The sequence below is a fragment of the Suillus subaureus genome (genome assembly GCF_016647635.1).
Source record: "Suillus subaureus strain MN1 chromosome Unknown BJ212scaffold_3, whole genome shotgun sequence".
Lineage (NCBI taxonomy): Eukaryota > Fungi > Basidiomycota > Agaricomycetes > Boletales > Suillaceae > Suillus > Suillus subaureus.
The window spans coordinates 510,891-536,181 of record NW_024538559.1 but is presented as its reverse complement, the minus strand read 5'-3'; the positions used below and the strand labels follow the sequence as shown (position 1 = coordinate 536,181).

At 46.9% G+C, this 25,291-nt stretch overlaps 7 protein-coding genes and 1 non-coding gene across 8 annotated transcripts; 4 read left to right on the top strand and 4 right to left on the bottom strand.

Annotated features, from left to right (window-relative positions):
* Positions 1-3,416: 3,416 nt before the first annotated feature.
* Positions 3,417-5,383, bottom strand: BJ212DRAFT_1260842 (pyridoxal phosphate-dependent transferase; the record flags this gene model as incomplete). Its single annotated transcript, XM_041330141.1, has 4 exons — positions 3,417-4,061; positions 4,112-4,483; positions 4,554-4,833; positions 4,884-5,383. The coding sequence occupies 4 exons, from the start codon at positions 5,381-5,383 to the stop codon at positions 3,417-3,419; spliced, it is 1,797 nt and encodes a 598-aa protein (XP_041198206.1).
* A 1,619-nt stretch (positions 5,384-7,002) lies between these two features.
* On the top strand, positions 7,003-7,084 carry BJ212DRAFT_t29. The gene has a single exon. It is a non-coding gene; the product is annotated as a tRNA-Leu (tRNA).
* Positions 7,085-8,739: 1,655 nt separating this feature from the next.
* On the top strand, positions 8,740-11,310 carry BJ212DRAFT_1320577 (pseudouridine synthase). The gene is given in 13 exon segments (XM_041334384.1): positions 8,740-8,847; positions 8,902-9,292; positions 9,352-9,437; positions 9,488-9,491; positions 9,511-9,594; positions 9,646-9,727; positions 9,775-9,916; positions 9,968-10,046; positions 10,093-10,156; positions 10,211-10,231; positions 10,284-10,363; positions 10,421-10,699; positions 10,748-11,310. The coding sequence occupies 12 exon segments, from the start codon at positions 9,110-9,112 to the stop codon at positions 11,153-11,155; spliced, it is 1,512 nt and encodes a 503-aa protein (XP_041198205.1). The 5' UTR covers positions 8,740-8,847; positions 8,902-9,109; the 3' UTR covers positions 11,156-11,310.
* A 262-nt stretch (positions 11,311-11,572) lies between these two features.
* Positions 11,573-14,049, top strand: BJ212DRAFT_1261582 (uncharacterized protein; the record flags this gene model as incomplete). Its single annotated transcript, XM_041330184.1, has 14 exons — positions 11,573-11,939; positions 11,995-12,090; positions 12,142-12,241; positions 12,292-12,422; positions 12,479-12,696; positions 12,724-12,868; positions 12,934-13,089; positions 13,145-13,165; positions 13,213-13,259; positions 13,318-13,376; positions 13,433-13,569; positions 13,651-13,696; positions 13,768-13,918; positions 13,978-14,049. The coding sequence occupies 14 exons, from the start codon at positions 11,573-11,575 to the stop codon at positions 14,047-14,049; spliced, it is 1,746 nt and encodes a 581-aa protein (XP_041198204.1).
* A 290-nt stretch (positions 14,050-14,339) lies between these two features.
* Positions 14,340-15,452, bottom strand: BJ212DRAFT_1475787 (uncharacterized protein; the record flags this gene model as incomplete). Its single annotated transcript, XM_041339287.1, has 3 exons — positions 14,340-14,588; positions 14,647-15,255; positions 15,312-15,452. The coding sequence occupies 3 exons, from the start codon at positions 15,450-15,452 to the stop codon at positions 14,340-14,342; spliced, it is 999 nt and encodes a 332-aa protein (XP_041198203.1).
* A 1,602-nt stretch (positions 15,453-17,054) lies between these two features.
* Positions 17,055-19,291, bottom strand: BJ212DRAFT_1260774 (uncharacterized protein; the record flags this gene model as incomplete). Its single annotated transcript, XM_041330133.1, has 6 exons — positions 17,055-17,355; positions 17,409-17,680; positions 17,739-18,095; positions 18,151-18,681; positions 18,735-19,172; positions 19,223-19,291. The coding sequence occupies 6 exons, from the start codon at positions 19,289-19,291 to the stop codon at positions 17,055-17,057; spliced, it is 1,968 nt and encodes a 655-aa protein (XP_041198202.1).
* A 1,907-nt stretch (positions 19,292-21,198) lies between these two features.
* Positions 21,199-22,438, top strand: BJ212DRAFT_1320502 (isoprenoid synthase domain-containing protein; the record flags this gene model as incomplete). Its single annotated transcript, XM_041334383.1, has 6 exons — positions 21,199-21,514; positions 21,565-21,631; positions 21,687-21,765; positions 21,823-21,925; positions 21,980-22,098; positions 22,149-22,438. 6 exons carry the CDS (start codon positions 21,202-21,204, stop codon positions 22,269-22,271), a joined length of 804 nt encoding a protein of 267 aa, XP_041198201.1. The 3' UTR covers positions 22,272-22,438.
* An 831-nt stretch (positions 22,439-23,269) lies between these two features.
* On the bottom strand, positions 23,270-25,202 carry BJ212DRAFT_1584651 (UbiA prenyltransferase). Its single transcript, XM_041342340.1, has 9 exons — positions 24,937-25,202; positions 24,656-24,886; positions 24,438-24,590; positions 24,265-24,382; positions 24,125-24,213; positions 23,978-24,074; positions 23,887-23,923; positions 23,589-23,831; positions 23,270-23,533 (listed from the first exon to the last, which is right to left on the bottom strand). Exons 2-9 carry the CDS (start codon positions 24,738-24,740, stop codon positions 23,417-23,419), a joined length of 939 nt encoding a protein of 312 aa, XP_041198200.1. The 5' UTR covers positions 24,741-24,886; positions 24,937-25,202; the 3' UTR covers positions 23,270-23,416.
* Positions 25,203-25,291: the final 89 nt, after the last annotated feature.

Here is a 25,291-nt window from a genome sequence, read left to right as displayed (position 1 = left end):
CTACCCTAAGGTAGAGTCAGAGGGACAGGAAGTGGACCTAAGTCCAGAAAGAGGGTAAGTGCTGGAAAGGCAAGACTCTAGCCTAGGGAAGCAATCCCTAGACTTGGGACAGAGACATAGGGGACAAATCCGAAGGTCCGGAATTCTGGCCTAGGGAATCCATCCCTAGGCCTTATGGAAAAGGACAAACTCAGATGGACTGAAGTCCAGAAGAAGATTGGGCAAGTCTAAGGTGATGAACAGGATCTAAGATGATATTCCAACTGAGGACTCTACTGTAGTTGTACAGGGGTTATATACTAAAGGCTATCTGAGAGGATCAGTAAGCAAAGGAGTAAGGCTATGTACGAGCATGTGGAAACACATTGGTAAGTAAGACGGAACATAAGTAAATGAACTCAGAGATGAAACTAGTACAAGGATCAATCAGCAAGACAGAAACAGAGATAACCGAGAACCGGAAAGGCAGAGATGCCTAAATGGGGATAGGCGCAGGATCTCGGATAGAGGGCGGGAATAGGTCCGGAGATAGTAACAGTTAATATCCGGAGGTCCGGAGATCTGGGGATCCGGAAGGCAGGGCAGAAACAGGACTGAGATATGTGAGGTGGTGGATGTAGTCCGGAATCCAAGAGGAGGTAAAGTCCAGATGTCTTGCTGAATGGAATGTGCATAGGGTGGACAGGATAGGGGATCCAGGAATGAGTTGGATATGGGGTCCGGAAATAGGTCCGGAAAGCGTGGGAATATGATGGGATCTATGTCTGGCATACAGGATATGACAAGCACCTACTTGTCTGCCAAGGTTGAGAATTGCATCCCCTACTTGCAATCTGTTCCTGTTCAGGCTGCCAGGGGGGATTTTGGACCACTTTAAATCATATTCTCACATGCAGATCAAATTTTGTCTCCTTCATTGCACTTTCATCTCAGTTCTCGTTTGTTCGTCTTGTTTTGTTCTTCTTTGTTTCTTGAATCACGTTACATAGCTGTCACTCTTTAATATGCAGCACATATTGTTGTAGTCCTATGTACACTAAATTGCATTGTGAATCTAGGCATCATTTTCATTGTCATCCTTGCTCCCATAAAACTTGTCTATGTCTTCCAGGTCCTCCGGCTCTTCATCAACATCCAACAAGTGAAATATGTCTTCTAAGTCATAGTCCTGTAATATATTCTGGAAGTCTTCCCACATCTCTGTTGCCATGTGATCACGAAATGTGTTTGCATCTGCATTGTCACCAATGATTGCATCGACATTGTCAGAAGTACCTTGATTGTCCCATGCTTGACCGGCTTGTCCTTGAAAGGTAGGGTTGTCATTAAAGACAGCCCTCTGAGGAAGACACCCTTCATTTGGGTTGTGAATAAGTATGTAATTGTGCAGTGCACATAGCGCCATGGGAATATGAGCCTGGATAGCTATCTTATACTCTGGGGCAACTAAAAGAATGCAGAAGCATCACTTCATGACGCCAAAAATATGTTCAATCACATTATGAGCAGAGGCATGACAAAGGTTAAATAACTCTTCTTTGTTAACAGGCCTAAAAATGTAGCATTGGATGAGCTAGACTACAAAGAGAAAAAAAGCCTTGCCTGACACTGGTGTGACCCCATTCAGCCAGGTGGTACCGAACACCGTGGTAAGGAACCAAAAGTTGTTGGGATGAGGGGAAACCAAGGTCTGCAAGAAGGTATTTTCCAGGCAGAACATTCAAGCCATCATTTCAAGCTACATCCCAAAGCAGTGCATCTGTTGCTGATCCCTCCCATCCAGTCAGCGCGAAAGTGAACTTGAGGTCAAAGTTGCAAATGAAGAGGCAGTTTTGAGATATGAAACCTTTTCAGTTGTAGTATAGATGGTGGCTGGCTGAGGGAGGAAATGCGTGAATATGACTGCCATCAATTGCTCCGATGGCATCCCAGAAATACAGCCAACACTTTGGGTTGTTGCGAATGGTGCTAGAGACAGGAGTGTTGACTGCAGGAAGGTGGACATATTTCGTGTAAAATGGGTGGGATGAGAGAATATCTAACATTTTGTGGAAGTACCTATGAGATATCAGCCTGAGGTGGGAAACATAGATTAAGTTGCAAACTTAGAAACTGTAGCATTTGATTGCTGGAATCATTCTGCAACATGTCTGACAGTTAATCCTGTCACACATGTGTACAGAAATATAGCTAACTGTTCCTCGAGTGAGACACAGCGTGAATTGGAGTGACCAAGGCCATGAAGGTCATGTATCAATCTCTTGAAGACATGAATATTGACCCCAAGCTCACAACAGATGCAATCTGGGTGACCAAGAATCAATTCAATGACCCACTCTTGCCTGGTCAGGGCTGATGTGTGGTAAGGCTCAGGGTCATTAGGACTGTCCTGTAGGATTATATGTGCAGTAGCAGTAAGTAGTACACTGAAGATAAGAGTGATATAACGAAAAATGCGCTGGTGAAGTGCAGTATCATGAGCCTGGGGGGGAGTCTGAGTCCAGTTCAAAGGTCGAACAAGCAGAACCACGAGAGGTCTCTGTAAATTAAAAGTGTTAGCAAAGAGCGGATTTGCAGGTCCTTGATCCATAGATATCATATCATGTTATCGCTCACTGACTACTTTCAGACTCAGGTTGAATCTCCGTCACGCTCGTGCTGACCAAATCATATTTGGTTTGGCAAAGTCTTGTTCATGCATCAGTTGCTGAGCGGGCTCTATGTGATGTCAATGGGTTTGGATGAGGCCTATCTCACTGGAACCATACTCAAGGTTGTAAAAGGAGTCAATTGCGCTATCTTTCATGATCTTAGGCACTATTTTCACGACCAGCCAAATTTTGGGGTTTGAGCAACCACAAAGACTGTTATCAGCGACTCGGATGAAGCTTTTGTTCATCTTCAAATAGTCTAACCATGCGTAAGGCATTGTTACCGAGGTCTTTGAAAAAGCTGTGGGGAAGTTAACCATAGTTGTCGATTTTGCGTGTCCGCAAGTGTACTAGTGCAAGAAGATTCCTCTGATATGATGTAGTGCACGAGGTCGCCGGAGGTGTTCACATGCTACACACGGGGGCAGACACTGTTGTCCGATCATTCGGGGATTGTGGTACGCTAGCAAAGAGAAGCCGTAGAAGTCTAATAATTAATGAGAGATGAGAGACTAGACCCAAGAGAGGAACAAATGCCGAAAGTTACGTACAAGAGTACAATGAGATGATGCTATCCTATGCTATACAAGTGATCCACGATGAAAGAGATGCCATGTCTATGAATGCGCGACGAAATGGTGTGCAAGAAATATCCAAGAAAGATATACAAGTTTGAAAGGCCCCACTCCTGTGCAACTCCTGTGGGTTCTATTTATGGTGACAGTCTCTTCCGCATACCAGATATCCGGTAGCAAACTGGGCTACTTACACAGCCTGTCCGATAGGAACATTGGTCCAAGTATCCCAGAGTGCCTGTCGTGTACGACTATCTGCCAAGGATGATGCAAACATTACAACATTCCACACATCCTGGAAATTGCTTGCGAGTCCTAGACTAATCCGCACAACACCAAGCTCGCGGCCGACGACCCGCTCAAAGTCTTTGAGCGTGACACCGGGATACAGTCGTTCCATCTGGTCTTGAATACCCAATAACGAGGCTGCACCCCCGGGGTTGCACATGCAACCTGTGCGAAGAGAAATGTTTCGGGACACCGCAACATGTTCAATGAAGCTGTTTGGGATCAGTCTCTCCTGAAGGCTGCAGTCCAAGGTTTCGTTAAGATGACGATAGTAAAATAGTGGAAGCTGACTTGCCGAGAGGAAGATAAGAGAAATCGTAGATCCACTGTCAGATTGTTCTCCTGCAGATTCGAGTCTCCTGGAAGGAAGCTTGGATAGAATGTTAACGACAGGAGTTCCGGTCGAATCATGTCTCAGACAAGAGAGCGAGACAACAAGGTAGTGTGTAAGACATGAGAGGCGGAGAGGAAGGAATGGCAGATATGCGGAGAGAAATCGCAGACCGTCTGTGACAGCGGGTAACGTCATGAAATTGATGGTTCCATCCTAGCGATGCGAATAAATTTGAAAGCACATAAATTGGAAGAGAAGCATACTTCAAATTGTTCATGAAGAACGCTCGCTCTAGTAAAAATAGAGCCTGGCACCTGGACGACATCAACAGTTCCCCCAGCGAACCATGGACGCTCTAGGATCTCTAAGAACGACTCCTTAACAATGAGGGCTCCGACGCCTGTCGGATAACCAAACATCTTGTAAAAGCTGACAACCATAGCATCGACAGGGGTTTCCGAAAGAGAAATGACAGATGACGGTGCCAGCGCGGCAGCATCAAGAAGTGTGTGGTATCCTAGTGAGGATGCAAATCCGATGATTGAGAGTGGATTTTTCGCGTTAGTGATATTGGAAAGGCCCGTAAGGGCAAAAAGTGAGGAGGTGTTTTGTGGTCTGTGCTGACTCAAGATATCCTACCATGGGATTCAGTATTCAGCTGCTAGTTACGTTGAGTTGAGGCGCATATAGGCGCCAAGGACATACCTTGGCAGTAGATAGAACGAAGCCTCCAGTACTAGTTGATGGGATGTAATGTACTTCAGCTCCGCGACGTGAAGCGTACTCTCGGATTCCATGGACGCTATTATGAGAATCGGCACCGAGGATATAGCCATTATTGAACTTGAAGGGATACGCCTCCCCAACAAGCTTCAATGCAGCTGTTGCATTTGCTGTAAACACAACGGTGTAGCCTGGCGGGGCTCGAAAGAATGAAAGAACTGCATCCCGCGCCTCGTCAGCGTATCGTGATGATAACTTGGAGCTATAACTTAAATGAATAATGATTGGCAGCCGATTTATGGAACTCCATACCTATTACTGACCGAATGCGTGTTTCCCATGACGGATTCGGTTAGGAATGCGCTGTGAACGCGAACAAGACTCTCGGGATGTTGTGCCCCACCCATGTAATCTACATATGTTTCACCAGTTCGATCTAATCTGGCGAAATCTGTTCTTCGGAGGGTGTCAAGTATCCAAGTGCTCTGATATTCAGGGAACGATTTGAGAAATGCACTATATGCGCGTGCCTCAGCATCTTGTCGCGAAATCGAGGGCGTCAAGGGTGTATATGTTGTCAGTGTCAGGGGCAAATGAGTGACGTTCGGATGATAATTATGAGGTAGCGCCGGAGGTTTCTCGCACAAAAGTGTGTCATGCGAGGATGTCGATTTCAACAATGGAGCCTGCGATTTGTGATATCTGAGACTGATGTGAGATACTGGTGCAGAATGGTCGTAATTGGTGTTGACGCCGATGCGCTGATCGCGGGATTGATTGGGAAGCACAGGAGAGGAGTGTTTGTTGCCCATGTCGAATGATGTCGGTATAAGGGAGGGTCGGTGGACTACAGAGTGCCTTTATATATTTGGAAGACAAGCCTCGGCACTTCAATCGGGTCAAGGTCACCTATCTGACCAATCCCTCCACACCCCAATCGCGCAGTCATATGAGTCAGTCTACGGTGATTAATTGGTACCCCTGGTTGGCAGGAAAATAGATGCGCCCAAGTTGTAAGGTCCAGTCTAGCCCACTCCACGCGAATAGCTTGCGTGTTCAAGTTGGTCCCGAAAGAAGCTACCAACTTGAATCAACCCTGTATTTTTGTTGTAGTACTAATATGAAGTGAGCTGTAATCGGATTGTTCGTGCTATATACCACCAGCAAAGGGTCTGCAGATGCTATTCCGGACACTTGAATATGCGGTGCTAGAGAGGGGCCGTCTTGGAATGCAGCTGGCGCGCGCCTGGCAGAGGGTACATCCGGACCTTTGATACTGATCACTAGATCGACAACCGTGGTGATCCTGAAACACGATTTCGTGATAGTCCACTACGTGATGGGACCTTCTTGGACATTTGTGGCTGTGCAACCTGCAATAATTGACAATACTAACGACAACCCACCAATCCGTGTTCAGATGTAGCCTCTCTCTGATCAGCTCTCATACTTGCAAATGTGCGATGACAACATTGTCTTTATCACCACACCTAGAAGTTGATTGATAGAGTTCAAAGTTCAGCGTTCTAATCGACCTTTGATTGTAGGGTGGTGCCAGAAAATACTTGCAAGCTTTAAAAAGGAGGATATCTAGCCTGAGGAACGACGAAAGTGGTGAAAACCTAACCTGGCAAGATCAATATTATATGAGAAAGTAGATATTCTACTTAGCTCAGACACGTATTAATGATCCACGAAATCTACAGATGGTCACCTGGTTGGTCGCGATTAGACAAAGATGTGCACAGCCACAACTTCAAACGAAATTCAACACACTCGGAGTCCTTTTTTTTCGACTCCGCTATTAGTACGTCGGCACATCGAACTAGTCTTTTTATCTCATTTTACGTTGGCAAATGACTGCTAATCCTACGTGCCTCTACTGTTAATGCATGATTGTCACAACAGAATTTCTCCGGGACCACGCAGGTTCGAAATCTGCCGACGTCCTCTCGGAACACAGCTTGACATATGACTTCAGTATATAACTGATCTTAGCTAAGTGGTTACTACAACAGAATCGAAATCTGTTTCTCTTGGACTTTGTAGGTTCGAAACTTGCTGATTGTTGGTTTTTTTTTGTTGTTGGCACATACTTTGAAGATTCGCTCATGGATGGTTTCCTTGGATGTTCATCTCAACTTCGAGCGTCCTGGCCAAGGTGGTGACCACGACAGAATCTAGATCTGTCTCTTGCACTGTGCCAATGCAGGTTGGGAACCGGCTGCTGATGTTTTTTTTTTGCTATCGGAACATGCTTTGAAGATTTAATTATGGATGGTTTCTTGGAGGTCCAGTTTAACTAGTCTTATAGCTAGGTGGTTCCCACAACAGAATCAAAATCTGTCAAACCGATGCCAAGTTTTTTCTCCCCCGTCGGAACACACCTCAACATTCATTCATGGATGCTTTCGTCGGATCTTCATCTTGACTGGTCTTGGCAAAGTGGTCATTGCAACAGAATCAAAATCTGTTGATTTTCTCCTGCGCAGGTTCGAAACCTGCTGAATGAGAGGTCGTTTTCTATCGGAACACATCTTGACATTGACTCGTGGATGGTTTCCTCAGAAGTCCATCTAACTCGTCTTAGCCAAGTGGTCACTAGTGATCACAACGGAGTCAAAATCTGTTTCTCTTGGAGTTGGTTCGAAACCTACTGACAACATTTTTGCGGTGTATAGATCCTCGGAGGTCCATCTTAACTAGGCCCAGTCATTGCGCCCAAATATCTTTTTTATGTGATGGTCTGTCTGTCAAAAGAAATTCACATTCATGCCCCACAATGGCTTCAGCTTTTCCTCGGAAAGTTTTTTATCATCCACGTTCGAGAAGATGATTCAACGAGAATGCAATACCGGGAACTTAAACACCATTCATACGCTGTAGGTGTTGATTCCGTCAAGCTTGTTCACTGTTTATTCATTGTAAGTTGTTCTCGTTCATCACTCTCAACTTCTTAATGCACTTACAATCCCATCTGACCAAATGGAACCAACTTGAGCGAGTTTGATTGTGCTACAACCACTGTTAAACATACATTGCCTAAGCTTTCCGGTTGACTAAAATGATGTAGACTTGGTAGTAGCCCTTCATGGGACAAACTGCTGGAAGGAAGGTCACGGTGCTCAAGCATCTTCTGACCACTGGTAAACCTCTAAGTTGTGCTTTTTGAAGCGAATTTTCCGTAGCTCTTCTCGATCGTTGCCCTGGCTCGCTATTTTACAAAGGATGCCGCTGATAATGCACAATTAGTATACCATTGATAGGACATTAATGCTTGTAGGACAAGGTTGCTGCCGGCGAAGCTCGGCCTTTATCTTGTGCCGAACTGTATTTTCCGCTTCGGTTCGCTCCAAGATCATCTCGTCGAACGATAAGAGTTGGCCGGGTCACCGCGGGGAGACTCTTCAGCCTCACACGACGAGCAAAGGCATCAATGACATTAGGGTATGATATGGACCGACCCCGGTCATACTCGCACCCAACCCATGGGTACCGGAATTTCCAGAGGCTACCCACACCCACCCGAGTTAGATCATCGCAGATGCGGGGTGGAACTCGCGGGCAATTCAGGTCACCCGCAGGTAAACGGACATATTTCACGACACTGGTATGCACATGAGCTGAGCAACAGAACAAAGTATGTACGAAACTTAGCCTGAGTCAATAACAATCAATCCCTTCCATAGTGTGGGAGGTCTGAATAACGGCGTAGTCGACAAACCAGACAGGTGGCAGAACATACCTGCAAGATGAGGAGAGCACTGCCGCGCGTCCTTGACCGAGCCACAAAAAACATTATCTTACCCTATGGAGCCACTTAACCCATAGTATTGTGCACCACCAACACTGTCCACAATGCTCGTAGCGCCAAGTCCCTGAGGATAATGAAACAATGGATTGGAAGGTGGCGGCAGAGATGAAGAGAGATGCTCTGAAGACGGCGAAACTGAATATCTGAAGGAGCCAACAAGGCGCTGCAAGGGGCTGGGTAAAGAGAGGTTGAGGTTGGTTGCTGGAGTGGTACACTTGGCATCTGAGTGTGTTGTTGGGCGCGGGCCCGAAGTAAGCACAGTGCACAATTGCAAGTATAAGCCAGTGGACAGTACTTGGTGTTGCTGCTGAACTCAGAGCAGCCGTGGGAAACAACGAGCACGCGTTTATCTGGGTGCACGTGGTCCCCGCAATGTCCGGCCGGACTTTTATTAACATCTCCCCGAATTGACGATTTTGAAAAGTTGTGCGTTCAGCTGTCTGAAGACGAAGTCCGTTCAACGTTCGCAAAATCTCCGCGTTTCTCTTTCGCGAGTGAATTGACAGTACTCACTAGCCAGGTTCGCAGATATATAGTCGAACTGACGTGACTGTCTCATTCTTCCGCATTGAACTCACTCAAGTTAGTCAAGCTCTTCTGGAGTAACGTCGCCGTGGCCCACATCCTCCGATTCAAACGCGAGTCCCGTGAGCGTTTGCCGCTCACAACTTTTTCATCGCTCGGTCAATTTCGTCACGTCCTTGCGAGATTCTTAACCGCAGCCATGTCTGATGGAGACGTACCTGATGAGCCACGATCACCTCCAGCGTCACAAAGTGATGCAGGGTTGAAGAAGCTCTCACCATATTGGTACCCATATACCACTATGGCAAAGGAACGCTGGCTTGGGCGTGAGATCCTAGAAATCGTGTCGACAGAATTCAGAGATCGATCCATGGAGTACTATGTAGGTGCTTACAACTCAATTGTTCATTTCTTCTCTAGAGGTCATTGTTCATTGCACAGCGGTACGCCCTTGAATCCGGAGTGACCACAATTAATGGCAAGGTCGCAAAACCAGACACAGTAGTGAAGAATGGCGATCGTATAGAGTGAGCGCATTTTTTCAGCGTTAAAACCATACCTTTATTCATTGTTGTAGGAATGTTGTGCACCGACACTGAGCCTCCAGTCACATCTACACCCGTCAAAATTGTATTGCATAACAAGGAGCGCCAGTTTTTGGTTGTCGATAAACCTGGCAGTATAGTTCGTCCTTAGTAAATCTGCTCACATGCAACTAACAAAGATATGGTACAGCCAGTACACGCATCTGGTCGGTACTACCGTCATAGCTTAGTAGAAATCCTTCGTAACGAGTTTGGTTTCCCGAAAATTTATAGTGGGTTCACATCTGCTCGAAAATAAATCCAACTGATTCAGTTGCAGCGATCAACCGCTTGGATAGACTTACATCTGGTTTAATGATCGTACCATTGAATGCTGATCTGGCGCGTTCGTTATCAGGCGAGTTCGTCAATGGTCTAATCCGCAAAGAATATATTGCTCGCTGCAAAGGGGAGTTTCCCGCGTGAGTATTTCAATATTTACCCACATGGATGTAGTGAAGAAATGGGCATAGTGAGGAAATGGTATGCGAAGAACCTCTCCTGACTGTTGATCGACAAATGGGGCTTAACATAGTGCACCCAGAAGGGAAGGTACGTGCCAGCATAAGCTGTCGGTAGAGTTTTTGACGGTTTGCAGCCAGCGAAGACGATTTTTAACCGGCTTCATTACGATTCCGTGACCAACACAAGTGTGCTTCACTGTGAGACTTTTGTTTATACTGTATTTGATAAACACACCCATTCTTTGTCCCTAGGTCGTCCTATGACAGGTCGATGTAGGGATCACGCAGATGCCACGCCGGATGTTCCTGACCAATTTCGTTGCAGCACATCAGATACGAGTTCATCTACAATACCTCGGTTATCCAATAGCCAATGACCCTGTTTACTCTGAGGAACGAATATGGGTGAGGGTCCTCGTCTGGTCTGAAGAATGCCTTGTATAATGCCCACTCCCTCCATAGGGAACTAATTTTGGCAAAGGGGGTGTTGACGTTATTCCTTGCGACCACCGTGCTGCACCAGCGCCACCAGCGCATCTACTGAGTGACAATAGTCCGGAAGCTCTTAACCTGAAACCCTCCCACGATACAAACTCACCATTACTGCTTACCTCGGAAGAGGAGAACGATACGAGAGCGAAATTGCTTCCCCGCGAAACTGGACATGATATTGGAATGGGATCACCTGTTCTATTGTCGTCTGAAGCAGTGGAGATTATAACAAGGCTCCGGAATATGAAGGTGGGCGATTCAAAGCACGAACAAGTGTGTGACACTCACAGAAAATAGGATGAAGACGAGGATTGGAGTCGCTGGCGAGATGTCGTATTTCGAGCGAAGGGCTCACTTGCACCAAAAGACATCCCTCGTGCGCCCCTTCCTCCACAGAACAAACGGAAAAAGGGGGGTCCTTCTCTCCCTCAAACTCCTATGCCAGAAGATATATCCTTGGCCCCACAGTTGACTCAAGCGGAAGCTCTAGCACGGCTCTCGCAGATGGAGGCCCCCTCCCCAGCTGTCGACGCAGCGACGGGAACATTGTATTGTTCAGAGTGCTACTTACCATTGCATCCTGATCCAAAACCAGAAAAGTTGTACATTTTTCTGCATGCTCTTAGATATACCACAAGCCTCGGGTGCTTTGAGACAGATATACCGGAGTGGGCAGCTGAAGGATGGAAGTGGGACCAAGCCTAAACGGGTACTACGGTCTGCATTACTATTCTTCCATTTCTCCATGCGTGTTATGTACCAAGTACTGCCCCCAAAAGCGCAACGAAGTTTGTTGAAATTTTTTTTTTACCTTGTTCCTTTAGAATCCTATTTAGTTGACACAATCACATCATGGAGAACTTGTTCTATATAAATTTGCTCTTACAAAACTGTCAAGCAAGTCGCGAAGGCTGTCTTGTTGGTCGCCGCATGAACTTACGTAAGTTGCAGTAAAAATAGAGCCGTGTGGCCGCAGCTTAAGCCTCTAACACATTCCTCAGACGAGATTATCTTGGGTAGTCCACTCATATCTTCTTATTGAACATCTGGATCCGAATAACTTTATGGACCGATGGTAAGTCACTATTCTTGTGTGCGCTACCTTGACACCTGATGAGTGACATGATCCTCCTCGAGACACATCATGACTATGTAGTTCTTCCGACGACGAGCGAGCCAAGGGAAGATGTCAGCGAGGACACCGACCTTGTCCTAGAATCATTACTCCGAAACAATAAGGGCGTCACGCTTGACACACCGCATGGAGGCTCTCTAGTTGTTCATGAAGGTGGCCATACCTATAACTATTCATACGGACCAAGCGGAATTCCAGGTCTAGCTCGCAATCGTTATGCTGTTGCGTGCGTAGCGTTTGCTGGTATTGGTGGTATTTCATTCGGGTATGACCAAGGCGTTATTTCCAATGTCCTCGTGATGAAAGACTTTCTGACTCGGTGGCCAATCGGTCCATGGGAGAAGGGATTGATGAGTATGCAAAGCCGCGGTCTCAGATCTGGTATCTCTACTCATATTGGAAATGACAGCTGCTGTTCTTGAACTTGGCGCATTGTTTGGTGCCATTACGAGCGGAATTTTGGCAGACAAGTATTGTAGACGTCATTCTATTTTCTTCGCATCCAGTGGGTCATTTGTTTATCCCCAAAAAGCCACCTGACCAAGGGCCTTATCAGTTATTTTTTGCCTTGGTTCAGGGCTGCAATGCGGGGCGCAGTCGTTGAACGATCTTATCATTGGGCGAGCAATTGGTGGCTTCGGAGTTGGGGCCCTGAGGTGATTTCGAAACCTGAATGGGTTCTACTTATGTAACTTAGTGGTGATAGCATGCTTTCGCCGCTTTACATGGCCGAGATTAGCCCACCAGAGCTCCGCGGCTCACTCATGGCGCTTGAGCAACTCGCTATCGTCCTTGGAGTTGTGTTTGGCTTTTGGACAGGGTTTCTTACGAGACACAGTTCGTGTTTCTGTTACAAATCTCTTTTGTTCTCATTTGCTGTATCGGGTTCATAGTTGCTGGATCTGCTTCATGGAGAATCCCATTGGCACTCCAGTTCCTCCCAGGTATCTCGCTTTGCCTCGGATGCTTTGTTCTACCACCTTCACCCCGACTACTGGTGCTCCATGGTTGTATCGATGACGCACGGAAAACTTTAGCCAAACTTCGTTTGCGCACTCTTGACGAAGCCAAGGAAGATCCGTTGATTCAGGCAATTTTTTTTCTCCTATTTGTGTCTGCATTTAACGATGTATCATAGCTTGAGCTATTGGAAATGCAAATTAATGTTGCTCTCGTCCGACGAAAATCAAAAGACGGACTCTCACGCGAAACATGGACAGCCCTCTTTGGACAGGAGTACGTTAGACGGACTCTAATTGGTATCATGATCATGTTCTTTCAACGTGAGTATTGTCAGGTGTCATTGCATATTGCGTGCGAGCCCGTGCCTGAACATGAATTATGCTAGAGTGGAGCGGCATTAATGCACTTCTTTACTATGGTCCGACTCTGGTCGAAAGCATAGGGATGCACGGGGATACTGTCACACTTCTCGTTTCAGGTGGGATCGGAATTGTCCAGTTTCTTGCAGTTTTCCCGGCCATTCTATTTCTCGACCGGTGGGGTGTGTGCTTTTATCTTTTTTATAACTTCATATTTTCTTAGTGCGCTTCTCATAGGCCGTAAACCCCTTCTTAAAGGTTCTCATATTTGTTCTTGAATCACATTGCGACTCACTACAGTAAAGGCGGCAGCGCAATTATGGCTGTGTCGCATTTCATGATCGCAATCTTAGTGTGTCCCCTTTTCGTGATCAGCGCATACTGAGCCACAATAATTCCTTCCTCTACAGATCCACCTCTTTCAAGATGACTGGGGATCGAACACCATGGCTGCTTGGGTAGCGGTGTTGTAAGTTCTTTGACCCCGCTTCTCTTCACTTATTCCCATGAAATGATCCCCTACAGTTGCATGTACATATTTACTGCAGCCTACGGCATATCCTTTGGACCTATTGGTTGGGTTCTTCCCAGTGAGGTGTTCCCTCTTTCTATGCGAAGCAAGGGGGTTTCCCTATCAACAGCTTCGAACTGGATCAACAATTGTTTGTTCCGTTGTCTGTTTCTGTAACTTACACTGACATGAGACCCTCTTTTCTCCCGCTGGCGCTCCTCTTCTTGTGTAGTCTTGATTGGCCTGATTACACCGCCACTGATAGAGATGTCTTCTGCGTATGTCTGTCCTCCGTGTTCAGATATCCTGGCAGTGATATATCGTTTGCGGACCCCGCATTCTTTGGCAGCGCGACCTTTATTATTTTCGCGTGCGCCTGTTTCGGGGCCTACCTGTGGTCTAGTTATGTTGTGCCAGAGACTGCGGGCGTTTCTCTCGAAGAAATGGATGCAGTCTTTGGTTCTACGGCGGGTCAGGAAGACCGTAAACGGAGATTCGAGGTATGAGATTGTCCTGCTCAATCCGTGTACTGGTCTTCATATTCTGAACGTTATCCCAGCTAGAACGCGAACTTGGCTTGCATGACCTAATTAAAGGACTCGTCGCTTCGGATGCATTACGCCAAGAGTAAGCGACAGTTCTAATGCATTCAACAAAATGTGGTATCTACGTATCTAGATAAAGCATGTTACCATGTTATCTGGCTACGATGTGTACAGTATAGCGCACTAATACTCCGGATAGTTCCTGTCATTATACATGTTTTTCTCCAGAAATACGGACGGATTAGTGAACGTCCCGACTAATAAATATGATTAAGATAACGAGCGTGTATCAGGGCGTGGTAAGGAGCGTGACAAGCAGCACGTGGGTCGAGTTAAGGTGTATTGATGTGAATGCTATTGCGCTGCATCAAGGGAATTAATTGGAAGTAGTACGCCGCCGTCCTGTGAGAGTGCCGTATGCGCCCGAAAAGAGCTTGAGCTTCCCGGAAGGAGTATCAGGTGGGTCCTGTGCCGTATGTTTGCGGCGGGAGTCGCGTTGCTGTGGCACGGGGAAGAAGTGTACCGAGTGATTCGCGTTTTGATACAACATGCGTGACTCAGACTCTGCAAACATCATGCGCTGGGGAGATCGTGGTGTGTATGATTCGGGGGAAGGAAAGAACGACTTTGAATCCCGTGGTCAGACATGTGGTAAGATACGAGAAGCATCAGTAAATGCTCACAACTTTGCGCTCCACTTGTGTGACGATAGGATCAGGGCGTCTCTGATCCGATTCTTCCGAATCGGTTTCCCTTTCCATTTGTGACTGCCATACCCATGGCTCCTGCTCTGGCTCTGACTGCAGCACCGGCAGCTGATCCTCGTCATCGTATACAGCTTCTGCCCAGCAGATATCCAAGAAACAGTCCTTTGGAGCATATAAAAGTTGCTCGTCTAGCGCGCCAAGACAGGTGACGTCAAAATCTACTTCACGTAAGGAGCTGTCAATAATCCATATAGAATGCGATTGTTCAAGTCCCGCTGGCCCTGGAGTTACGGGTACAGGATTGGCGAAAATTGGACTGGAGGAATCCTGCGTGAGTGCGGGGCTTTGCAGCCCGTTTAAAGTAGATACGAAGAAGTCTTTGGGAGGTGGTGTAGGCGGACTCGACGGATGGAAGAAATCGATCGGTGTCGGTGAGCGTGGGGGATCAGGATGCTCGTAACGATACTCAGGGAATAGGTGTGCGAAGGGAGAGTTGGGGATTTGTGCTTCTACTCCCCTGAACGCGTCTGAAGTCGCTCGAGGACGAATGAAGGACTCTCCAGTGGGAGAGTAGAATGGAGAGAGCTGTAAATTCTTGATCGGAAACCACAGCAAACGAAGAGAAGCAAATCGGCACTTACGGGGAAGTCAATGCATGAATCATCGATGCTTTTCCTGATAGATGTTGGGAAAGATATCTGGGTGACTCTCGTGAAGCGCGTCGCGAAACGGTCGCGAGGAGTACATCTGTCAACAGTCAGCTTCGTAGACCTCAAGTTCATCGGAATGATTTTTTGCAAAGAGAGGAAGGAGAGAATTCGAAGGAAAATACAACAGCAAGCGCAGACTACCAACACCTCGGGAAGAGAGACAGGTCTCGTTGCGAGGTTCCATCGCTGTCTTTATCCAAAGCAAAGTATGGGCGTCAAATACTGTACATTAACGTGAAGACCCGAAACCAACCTTATATGAAAATGAAACGTAATGTATTGCGTACTGTATGGGCTTCCCTGTTGAGAAGCGGGAATTGGACTGACAAGAGGCATTGAGGATCAGGGATCATGGGAAGGTAACACGATGACTGCATGATAGATCAGGTTAATCCCCCTGCGGTCATAATCGGCTCCCAAACGACCGAGTAGAACGAGCAAAAGGATGAGATCATCATGATCTTCTGCGGCGGAACGAGTGGCTAGGCGACGACATGGGTAAAGGACATATATAGCCCCACGAAGTAAGGGTCAATTTTATGGGGTCCTCGAGTAGGAGCTCGGCGACCCTTGATGGAAAAGAATGGCAATCTATCACGCTAGTATAGACTCATCAGAGGATCATACTAAATAGGTGAAAGTTAAAAGCCGATTGGACGACGCCTCCTCCCCATGCGCCTTTTGACAAAAAATTTGTTGTCGGCTGCGCGACATCATGATGCCGTACTTGAGCATGATTGTCAGTGAAGTCAAACGTTCTTCTCGCTCCACCAGCGGTGGTTAGACACGGCATATGATGCATCAAATCCGTAACGTTGGGAGGGGGCTTTCTGCCGAAGGACGCCGCGACCACATCAATTCCGCTCGAATACACCAACGGAACTTGTTACGGGAACAACGCCTGGGTGTGCGTGGCAGCCTAGCTATGGAAAGTTAGCATTGCTTATGATTAACCATACCCCATATCACTTAGCAAGTATTCCCCGCCCGAGTAGTAAACCTTCTTGACAGAATACGTGAAACTAACGTGTGCATGAAAACTGAAACCTTGCAAAACGTCAGTTGTTTGTCACGAGAAATCAATTCGTGTTAGTACACTAGGGTTGCACAAGAAACGCTGCGATTACTCCGATATATTGCTACTGCACAAATAAACACATGGAAAAGACAAACAACGCATGGGTCGCGAAAACGATGTGTAAGTCTCCACAAGGAGAAACGAGCTACGGTAGCGGTATAAGCGTGAGTTAAAAAAGAGAAATTAGCACATCGTCTCAGGTCGGGTTCGGTATGGGACGCGATATGTGAGGTGTACAGTCCGTGTTGACGGGGTTAACGAGGCGTAAGTGAAGCAATGCAACGAGTGTGGGGTGTGCGAGAAACACAATCGGACAAAGAGGATATAAGTCAAGTGTGAACATGGAATGGAAAGAAAGTAAAAGATAAAGGAGACAGAAATGTGAGTAAAGTAACACTAACAACGGCCAGACTGAGAAAGCGAAGTGAATAAAGAACAAAACAACCAATAGCCCAATGGGTCACCCCTCATGAGGACATCCGAGGCTATCCTTCCCATCCACTCGTTGTTGGCGACTTTGCGAGAGGGAGAGACACGGGGCATAGGTGGGCACTTCCACAGCGCAGAGCACACCTCACTCTCTAGGCGATCCATATTTAAATAGATGCTTCCATCTCCTCCGGGCCAGATACAATGACGTTTGCATTGTTCCCTTCGTCCTCAGGGGCCACAAACTCGATGGGCTCGATAGCGCTGACGGGCTCTGCGCTTGCTGGGCCGTTTCCACTAGCGCTCCGCCTGACTGAAGAGCCACCTTGGGGACCCGATCGCGGTGGGTTCGCACACCGATCCTTGCCATGCGCAATACGCAGGTTTGCGTATTCCGGCTTAATCTTAATGCTATCGATGGCCTTGATAGCATTAGATATATTGGTGAAGTTGACGAAGGCGCAATTCCTGAAGATAACAATGTCAGAAATTACCACCGATCGCCAGCCAAGATAACGCACTTTTCCCTGAGGAAATTGACCAACTCGATATCCCCAAACTCGCCAAAGTCCCTCTTTAGCTTCTCCTCATTGAACAATTCAAAGTCTTCAATGTTGCCTACATAAACGTTCCTGGTTGCCCCTGAGTGCACAGCGAGCGCAAGGCTAGGCGGCAGTGGACCGGAATTTTTGCCCCAACCAATTTTGAGTCGCCGGTTGTTCAAGGTGAGGCCTTGGTAGGATGCCACTTGGTAGAACGTGAATGCTGCCGCGGGGTCAACAAAAGTGACAAACTACCACCCAAAATAGATCAGCAAATGCATTTCAAACATGCCATAAAATATAACTGACGGCAATGTGCTTGTCCTGCATGTACCTCACGCTCTGCAACACACCACCGCGAATAGCGTTGCACAAATCTTCAGTTGTTGTCTCAGGATGAATGTTGCCCAAGTAGACCGTGCGATTGAGGGTTTGACCACCTGTCATGTCCGTTGCAAAAGGGTAAGGCGAGAATGGCGAACCGAAGTGGTTCGGACCCGCAGCAGGGCTGAGATTTGCAGATTGAGCGACAAGAGATTGGGCGGCGGCAGCCTGGGCAGCTTGTGCAGCAGCTTGCTGAGACTTGGGTATGTATGCGCAACGATCCTTGCCATAGTTGACGCGTTTTCCAGCCCAAGCTGGCTCGGTAGGGAGCGTGTTAACTACCTAAATGACCACGTATCGGCACTAGAATATGGTGAAAATTTCAAATGCAACGTACCTTGGTAGCAACCGAGATACTCAAGAAATGTACGAACCCAATGTTCTTGTCACGAACAATTTTGACCTGATCAATCAGCCCGAACCGGCTGAGATCGTCCCGCAATTGCTCTTCTGTCGTGTTTTCATCCAGGCCACCGAGGTATACGTTCCGGCTCGCGTTGCTCTGGCTGATCGCAAGGCTCACCTGCGCGCTGACGGGAGATGGCTTCCCCCATCCGATCTTAAGTTCCTGGCCGTGAAGGGAGAGCTTCTTGATGGTAGCGTCGGCGTGAAACGCCGCAGCGGTTGCGCCGTCCAGAAAGGACAGGAAAACACATGATTTTTCAGGAAGAACACGGATGGATTCGAGAGGACCAAAGTGCACAAGGTTAAGTAGCTCATCAACAGAGGCGGTCGCGGGGAGGTTGCCAACATAAACAGTGCGACCAGTGGCATTGGTCGTTGCAGAAAGCGCGGCAGAAATAGCCGCCGGTGAGTAAGCACCTGGGGTCGGAGGAATATTGACATTTAAAGAAGGTAGCCGAGATTGCTGCACATGATATATATGAGATTAGCAATCGGACCCATTGCCGTGTCAACAACGATGGGATGTACCTGACCATAGTTACCAGCTTGCGCGCCATAGGGAAAACTGCCCAACATGTTCATCCCGGGCAATCCCATGCCAAGCATGTTGTAACCAAAGCCTCCATATGGGCCCACACCGTTTGGCTGAGGTGTGTGCTGTTGCTGTTGCTGGGCAAATGCGTTGTGGTGTGCGGGGCTCATTTGAGGGTTCATGCCTGCACCATTAACAGCAGTGTTAATCGTAAGATTTGGGGTAGAGTAAAGCTGATTGGAGAAGGCAGGAGACGAAGGTTGGAAAGGCTGGTTGATCTGAGCATGTGGACCATAACCATAATTGGCAAAGGCGTCACGAGTAACAGTAGTAGGTGCCGCAGCGGAGGTAGCAGAAGCACTAAATGTGGGGGACCAACGTGCCTTTTTGGCATCAGGACCACCGACGGCATCCATAGACCTCTGTTTGACGGGTCAACTGTGCGATGGTGAGATTTCAAAAAAAGACAGACCTTCATCATGTCGAGATCAAAACCGTAAGAAGGGTAGTGAGTTGCAAAAGCTGTTTGGGAGTCGTCCATATTTCCGGGTATGAGGTAGGAGAATGAAATGGATTGAGAAGGAGAGCAACGGCGGAATGTATGTATTGAAAAAAACCGAAGGACCAAGTTAGAAAAGGTTTTCCAAGGTATAATGAATGACAGGGAGGTAGAGAGCGTGGGTAGGGCAGAATGCTGTGATGTACTGTCGTAGTACTCGTAGTACTCGTAGCCTGCCCTATGCAAATGAGAGTGACTGATAATAAAAAAACACGCACAAAAAGATGGGCGAAGAGTGCGATCTGATATAGATAAACTTGCAACGAAGAACTGAATAGAAACGAGTCAGGACAAGTCTAGCACAAGAGCTAAGCCAGACAAAAGTCCAAGACAAGATCGTCTCTTCAATTCACGGTCCCAGCGAAATAATAAACAAAGATCGCAGGAACGCGGGCGACGACGAGCACGACGACGAGCAGCACCGAACGTGAATCAGAAGAAGAGAAAAAAAAACAACCAACGACAAGCGAATTCGAAGAACGATGTAGCGGACGAACTGGTTTTTCACATCAATATCTGACTTTCCCACATAACGACGCACGGACCCATCGTTTCACCTTCATCACGACCTTCATCACTGAGGTCAAATATGCAGATCGCCGGGATCGTGAAGAGAAGGAAGGCGAACTTTATCAAAATTTCGATGCGCAAGATGATATCAGGTAGATTCGAAGAGTTTGCCAGGATTCAGGCTCGTCATCTTCTTATGAGGTTTAACCTTCCTGTCTAAAATCGCGGCAGGTTCTGATCACACCATGAGCCTTATAAGGTGGGATTTTCACCGTTCAAGGCTAACTTTTGCCCCAAGTGACGGTACTAGGAAGCTCGCCCTTCTCGCTTCCGAGTCATGACCTGAGGTGTAACATCCCTTTGTAAAATGGCGGCATGTTCTGATCACGGAATAATGTCTAAGGTGAAAATTTCGCAACCTAGGTTAACTTTTGCACCAAGAGAGGAAATCAAAAAGGCCGTCAGGATTCGCTCCTCATTGACAACTTCCTATGACCCAAGGTATAACCTCCCCACGTAAAATGCTCTCAGGTTCTCATCACGGACAAATCCCAAGGTAAGTTCTCGTAGCCAAGGCTAAGTAATATTCTAGAAGGTCGCTAGGATTCAGGCTCACTCCATGGCAAGTACTTACAACCCTCCTCCGTAATTTCTAAATTCGCGCCAAGGTTCTAATCAGTAGCATTGGTGCACTTGTATCTCTACGAGCCGTGCGAGCAAATCGGACTACATACAGTCGACGAGGAACTTTGTCCGCGTTCGTCGTGGTAGAATAACATGAGGATACTGTGGCATCTCGTTGTTCTGTATATATAGTCCTCTCGACTTGGAAAAGTCAAGCCTGCATGGAGATCTGCATAATGGCGATTGCGCCGGTGATGCATGTATATACATACCACTTATATTACTGGGTAGTGCTCTTTATCGCCGCGCCGCTGTCTCGTAATGATCCACCAGGACGCGTTTCAAGTTACATCTCACGTTATATCAACGCCAGCTATACCGGACCAAGTTACCGCGTAATATGTATCAGAGCGTATCATTCCAGATCATGACAGGCGCTGACAGCTAATTTCTCTCCGAGTGACCGGTGTGCTACATATGTAGTTCAACGCCAATGGATACTATCTTCATATCCTTTTCCCATGTCGTCCTCCCACCGGTTTTCTCTTCTCAATTCATTGTCGTCCATTAATCTAGAGTCGCAATGGCCGCAAGCTAACGAATCACTCATATTGGAACCCTTTACATATATTACCTCCAAGCCCGGCGAGGAAATCCGCACACAGCTCATCGAGGCTTTCAACTTATGGCTTGCAGTCCCTAGCAACCAACTCGAGGTCATAGACCGTGTCGTTCAAATGCTGCATAATGCGAGCTTGATGCTCGATGATATAGAGGACGGTGCGCAGCTGCGAAGGGGACAGCCTGCGACGCACAAGATATACGGCGTCCCGCAAACTATTAATACCGCCAACTACGTATATTTCTCGGCTTATAAGGAACTCTCGAAGCTGAGGAGACCAGGTGGGGACGAGGACGAGAATGTGGTGAGGGTGGTGGGCACTAGCGATTTGGATTTGATAGTTACGGGGGAACTTTTAAATTTACACCGTGGGCAGGGCTTGGAGATCTTGTGGCGAGATTTGTTGCAGTGTCCGACGGAGGAAGAGTATATCTCTATGGTTAACAACAGTATGTCCGGATCCCTTTTCAGCACGTTAAACACTAACTTTCTGGCTCAGAGACGGGGGGTGGATTTAGGATAGCTGTCAAGTTGATGATGGCACTCGCAACGAAGAACCTCGACATGCGAGTCCTGTCCCTCTATGCATATCTCGTAATTAGTTGCTCATGACTTCCTCAGCGATTTCGTCCCTCTGGTAAATATTTTCGGAGTGTATGTTCAGATAAGGGATGACTATATGAACTTGCAAAGCGCAGAGGTAAACCTGCATAGCGTATTATTCCTACTAGCAGAAAAGGCTCAACATGCTTTACAGTACAGTGACAACAAGGGCTTCGCTGAAGACCTTACAGAAGGCAAATTCTCCTTCCCAATCGTTCATGGAGTACGTGCAGATGAACAGAATCGAATTGTTATGAGTGCGTAGATAATACTGATCTATGTGCATGAAATGATTGACCGCTATCATACAGACGTGCTACAAAAACGTCCTACGACACCGACCCTGAAGCATCACACAGTTGACTACCTCCGCACACAGACAAAGTCATTTGACTACACACTCGCGGTAATGAGTAGCTTGGAGCGGCAGGTCTGTTTGTCTTCTGTGCCTACACGCTTCCCGCTGAGCTTTACATCTAGGTTCGGGAGGAGATTGCACGCCTTGGCGGCAATACCCAACTTGAGAAGATATTGGATGCCCTGCATGTGGAACATGATTTCCATCATTTGGGTGGGTGTGTAGATGAAGGAATCGTACCTTAAGTCGGGAATGAATCTTGGACTTGTGAATATGTGGAGTTTCTACTCAGCTTATCTGGGAAGTACACGCCAGACTGGTCTCGAGTTTGGGTTGTGTTAGTGAGTAATGTACCGATTGACTGTACTTACTTTATTTCAGTGTTGAATTGGTTCGATGTTATACCATGACATTCACTCATGGATAGTTCTTCGGAAGTTCATCTCAACTGGGGAAGCGTCCTGGTCAAAGTGATTGCTACAACAGAATCGAAATCCGTTTCTCTTGGATTGGGCAGGTTCGAAACCTGCTGATGACAAGGTTTCTTCTTCTATCGGAACACACCTTGACATTGACTCATGGATGGTTTCCTCGGAGGCTTATCCTAACTGCTGTTAGCCAAATGGTTGCCACAACAGAATCAAAATCTGTTTCTCTGGGACCGTGCAAATTTGAAAACTGCCAGCAACTGTTTTTTCTTTCTCGGAGTACACCTTGGTATCCACTGATCAACAGTTCCTCAGAGATTCATCTTAACTTTGTCCTGGCCGAAGTGGTTATCACAGAATCGAAATCTGTTTCTCTTGTACTGCATAGGTTCGAAACCTGCCGCAAACAAGGTTTTTTTTCTATCGGAACACATCTTGACATTAACTCATGGATTGTTTCCTCAGAGACTCGTCCAACTGGTCTTAGCCAGGTGATCACCACAACAGAGTCATACAATGTTTCTCTTGGAGATGGCTTAAAACCCGCTGACAACATGTTTGCGGTGTATAGATCCTCGGAAATAACAGTTACGGTCCGATCTAGTCACCTGCGTGATGCCCCTCAACTCCCACACCTGAAGACTGGTTTTGAATCTGGGAACACGAGTGCAAATGAAAACAACAACATTTGCGTCAGATCTCCCAAAAGCGTATTCAACCCTGCATAATCATTTGAACGTTCTCATGACGTTAGTCTACTTCGTCACGACGTTGGAACTGAGCATTTTCGATTTTTTTTAAATCAAATTTATTGTCCTTTGAGGTCGAAGACCACACGCGGGGAGCTTACTCCGACTTAACTATCAAACGAACATTCATCAAACTTTCCGGCTCTACGGGACAATTTGTATTTATGCTGCAAGTTTCGAAACGGACCCCCTGACCAGATTGACTCGGAAATTTCAAAGAGCTCGAAAAAAATGAATGAAATTGTATTTTCCACCGGCGGGTGATGAGGGTTTGAAATAGAGATCGACGATCAATCCGACGCAGACCATCGCCCCACCGTGGCGACCTGCCTGGAGTACCACACACGTCAGAATTAGAGTACATGGCTATGGCAGCTAGACGCACTGTGAAAAATTTCCAGCAGTCTCGGGGATCATTATGATCAAAAGACCATATGTGCCAGAGACACAGAAGGAACGGGGCAAGGACACTCATCAAATAGAATGGAAGGCCCTGGTCGTTCAAGTAACCAGCCCACAAAAGACACACAAAGAAGGTCGCATCAAATAAAGTCAATACCGGACGAATGGCTCTGCCCAGATGGACTGCCATGGATTTGACTCCAGCCTTCTCGTCATCCTTCTTGTCCTGAGCGAAATGATCAGCACATACCTCAGAATGTAAGAATTTCTCAGGTGGTCACCTGGCATGCATAAATGGTGTCGTAGATACAATTCCAACTAAGGAGGTATTATCAGCATGACTCAACGAAAATTACTTTCCTCTGCACTTACCAGCACGATGCAATTGCTATGTTCAGGATTATACCCCAATTATAATGACCAGTCGTTGCAACCCACGTTCCTGGGACAGCCCAGCTAGAAGAAAAGCCTTGGAACAAGATGAGATGAAATACTTTTCCATGCAATGGAAAGTCTCACCGAGGAATAAAGATGGCCAGTTCATCCAACGCTTCATCAGCGGATACGTCGTGATACAAATGGGGAGTGCAACAACACCGAGTGTGAAACTTAAAATAGTCTTCAGAGAAGTTTCTGTATTTCTTGAGCGATCTACTCACGCTTTGGTGCCACAAGTTGAAAACAAGTAGAAGAGGGCGGCAACGAGAACAACCAGAAGTACTGAAGCCTCTGTCCTAGTGACAACTCCTGATGCGATCGGTCTGCCTTGTGAGCGTTCTATTCCATACTGAACACATCAAGAAATTACAGTCAAGATTGGACTAAGACCTACCGACCTTGCGATCGAGATCGCGGTCAAGCATGTCATTTATGACACAGCCTGCGCTATGCACCAGTATGCCCAGCAATGCAAAAAATAAAGTAGTCTTAATAACTTCATTCAGCGGTAACGCCAGACGATAGGCTGCCGACAGGAAGGCCCAACCTAGACATGATGTCACAAGTCATGGTTAAATAATAAGCACGCGATTGCATGATCTTCCATCTTACCGAAGGGCCAAAACATGAAGTCGCACCCTACTGGGAACCAGTGGAGCCTGGTGAGCTCGAACAATGCTCTTGTTTTGGAAGGCATCTCAACAAGTAAGACACGTCAGAAGAAAACAAGTTAGCAACATCCTAGTAGCAACGTTTTTTTTATAGGTGACTCTATGTGAGGCAGTACCGTACTACCGCCGACCGGTAACCGCTTGTTTGGCCAGAGCGCTTTTTCAGCAACCGCTTTCAAGTTCTCAAATTCGTTTCATGAGGTGGCAACTTAAACTACTTACCCGTGTAAATCACTGAGTAGCCAATTGTGGCATAATGTGCCGTTGGAAAAAATGCACCTGCGCACCAGCTCCATGCAGCACCGAGTTGGATTAATGTGGAAACGAAAACTGTCAACGAGACTCAGGTATATTGTATGTGTCCTGTCACTCCTGTGATCATCCTGGCTACGTTAGTAGGTCTTTGTCGAATGCTATGCGCCTATTTACGGCAGTTTGCGAAACTGAGGCAATTTCCATTTCTAGTATAAGTACTGTAACACTTGCCCTCAGCAACCATCACTGAAATCAACCATGACCCCACGGCCGCAAGCTTGAGTACTCTACGAGTCATTGACACATTTGCAGTGATATTCGA

What these genes read in the sequence shown, in the direction of transcription:
- BJ212DRAFT_1320577 (XM_041334384.1), top strand. Translation starts at nt 9,110, where the DNA reads ATGTCTGATGGAGACGTACCTGATGAGCCACGATCACCTCCAGCGTCA. An exon ending in CAACACAAGTGTGCTTCACT is followed by an intron (nt 10,157 to 10,210) that starts GTGAGACTTTTG and finishes CTTTGTCCCTAG; the next exon opens with GTCGTCCTATGACAGGTCGA. An exon ending in ACTCTGAGGAACGAATATGG is followed by an intron (nt 10,364 to 10,420) that starts GTGAGGGTCCTC and finishes CTCCCTCCATAG; the next exon opens with GGAACTAATTTTGGCAAAGG.
- BJ212DRAFT_1584651 (XM_041342340.1), bottom strand. Translation starts at nt 24,740, where the DNA reads ATGCCTTCCAAAACAAGAGCATTGTTCGAGCTCACCAGGCTCCACTGG. An exon ending in TCAACTTGTGGCACCAAAGC is followed by an intron (nt 24,214 to 24,264) that starts GTGAGTAGATCG and finishes GACTATTTTAAG; the next exon opens with TTTCACACTCGGTGTTGTTG. An exon ending in ACTGCTGGAAATTTTTCACA is followed by an intron (nt 23,534 to 23,588) that starts GTGCGTCTAGCT and finishes GTGGTACTCCAG; the next exon opens with GCAGGTCGCCACGGTGGGGC.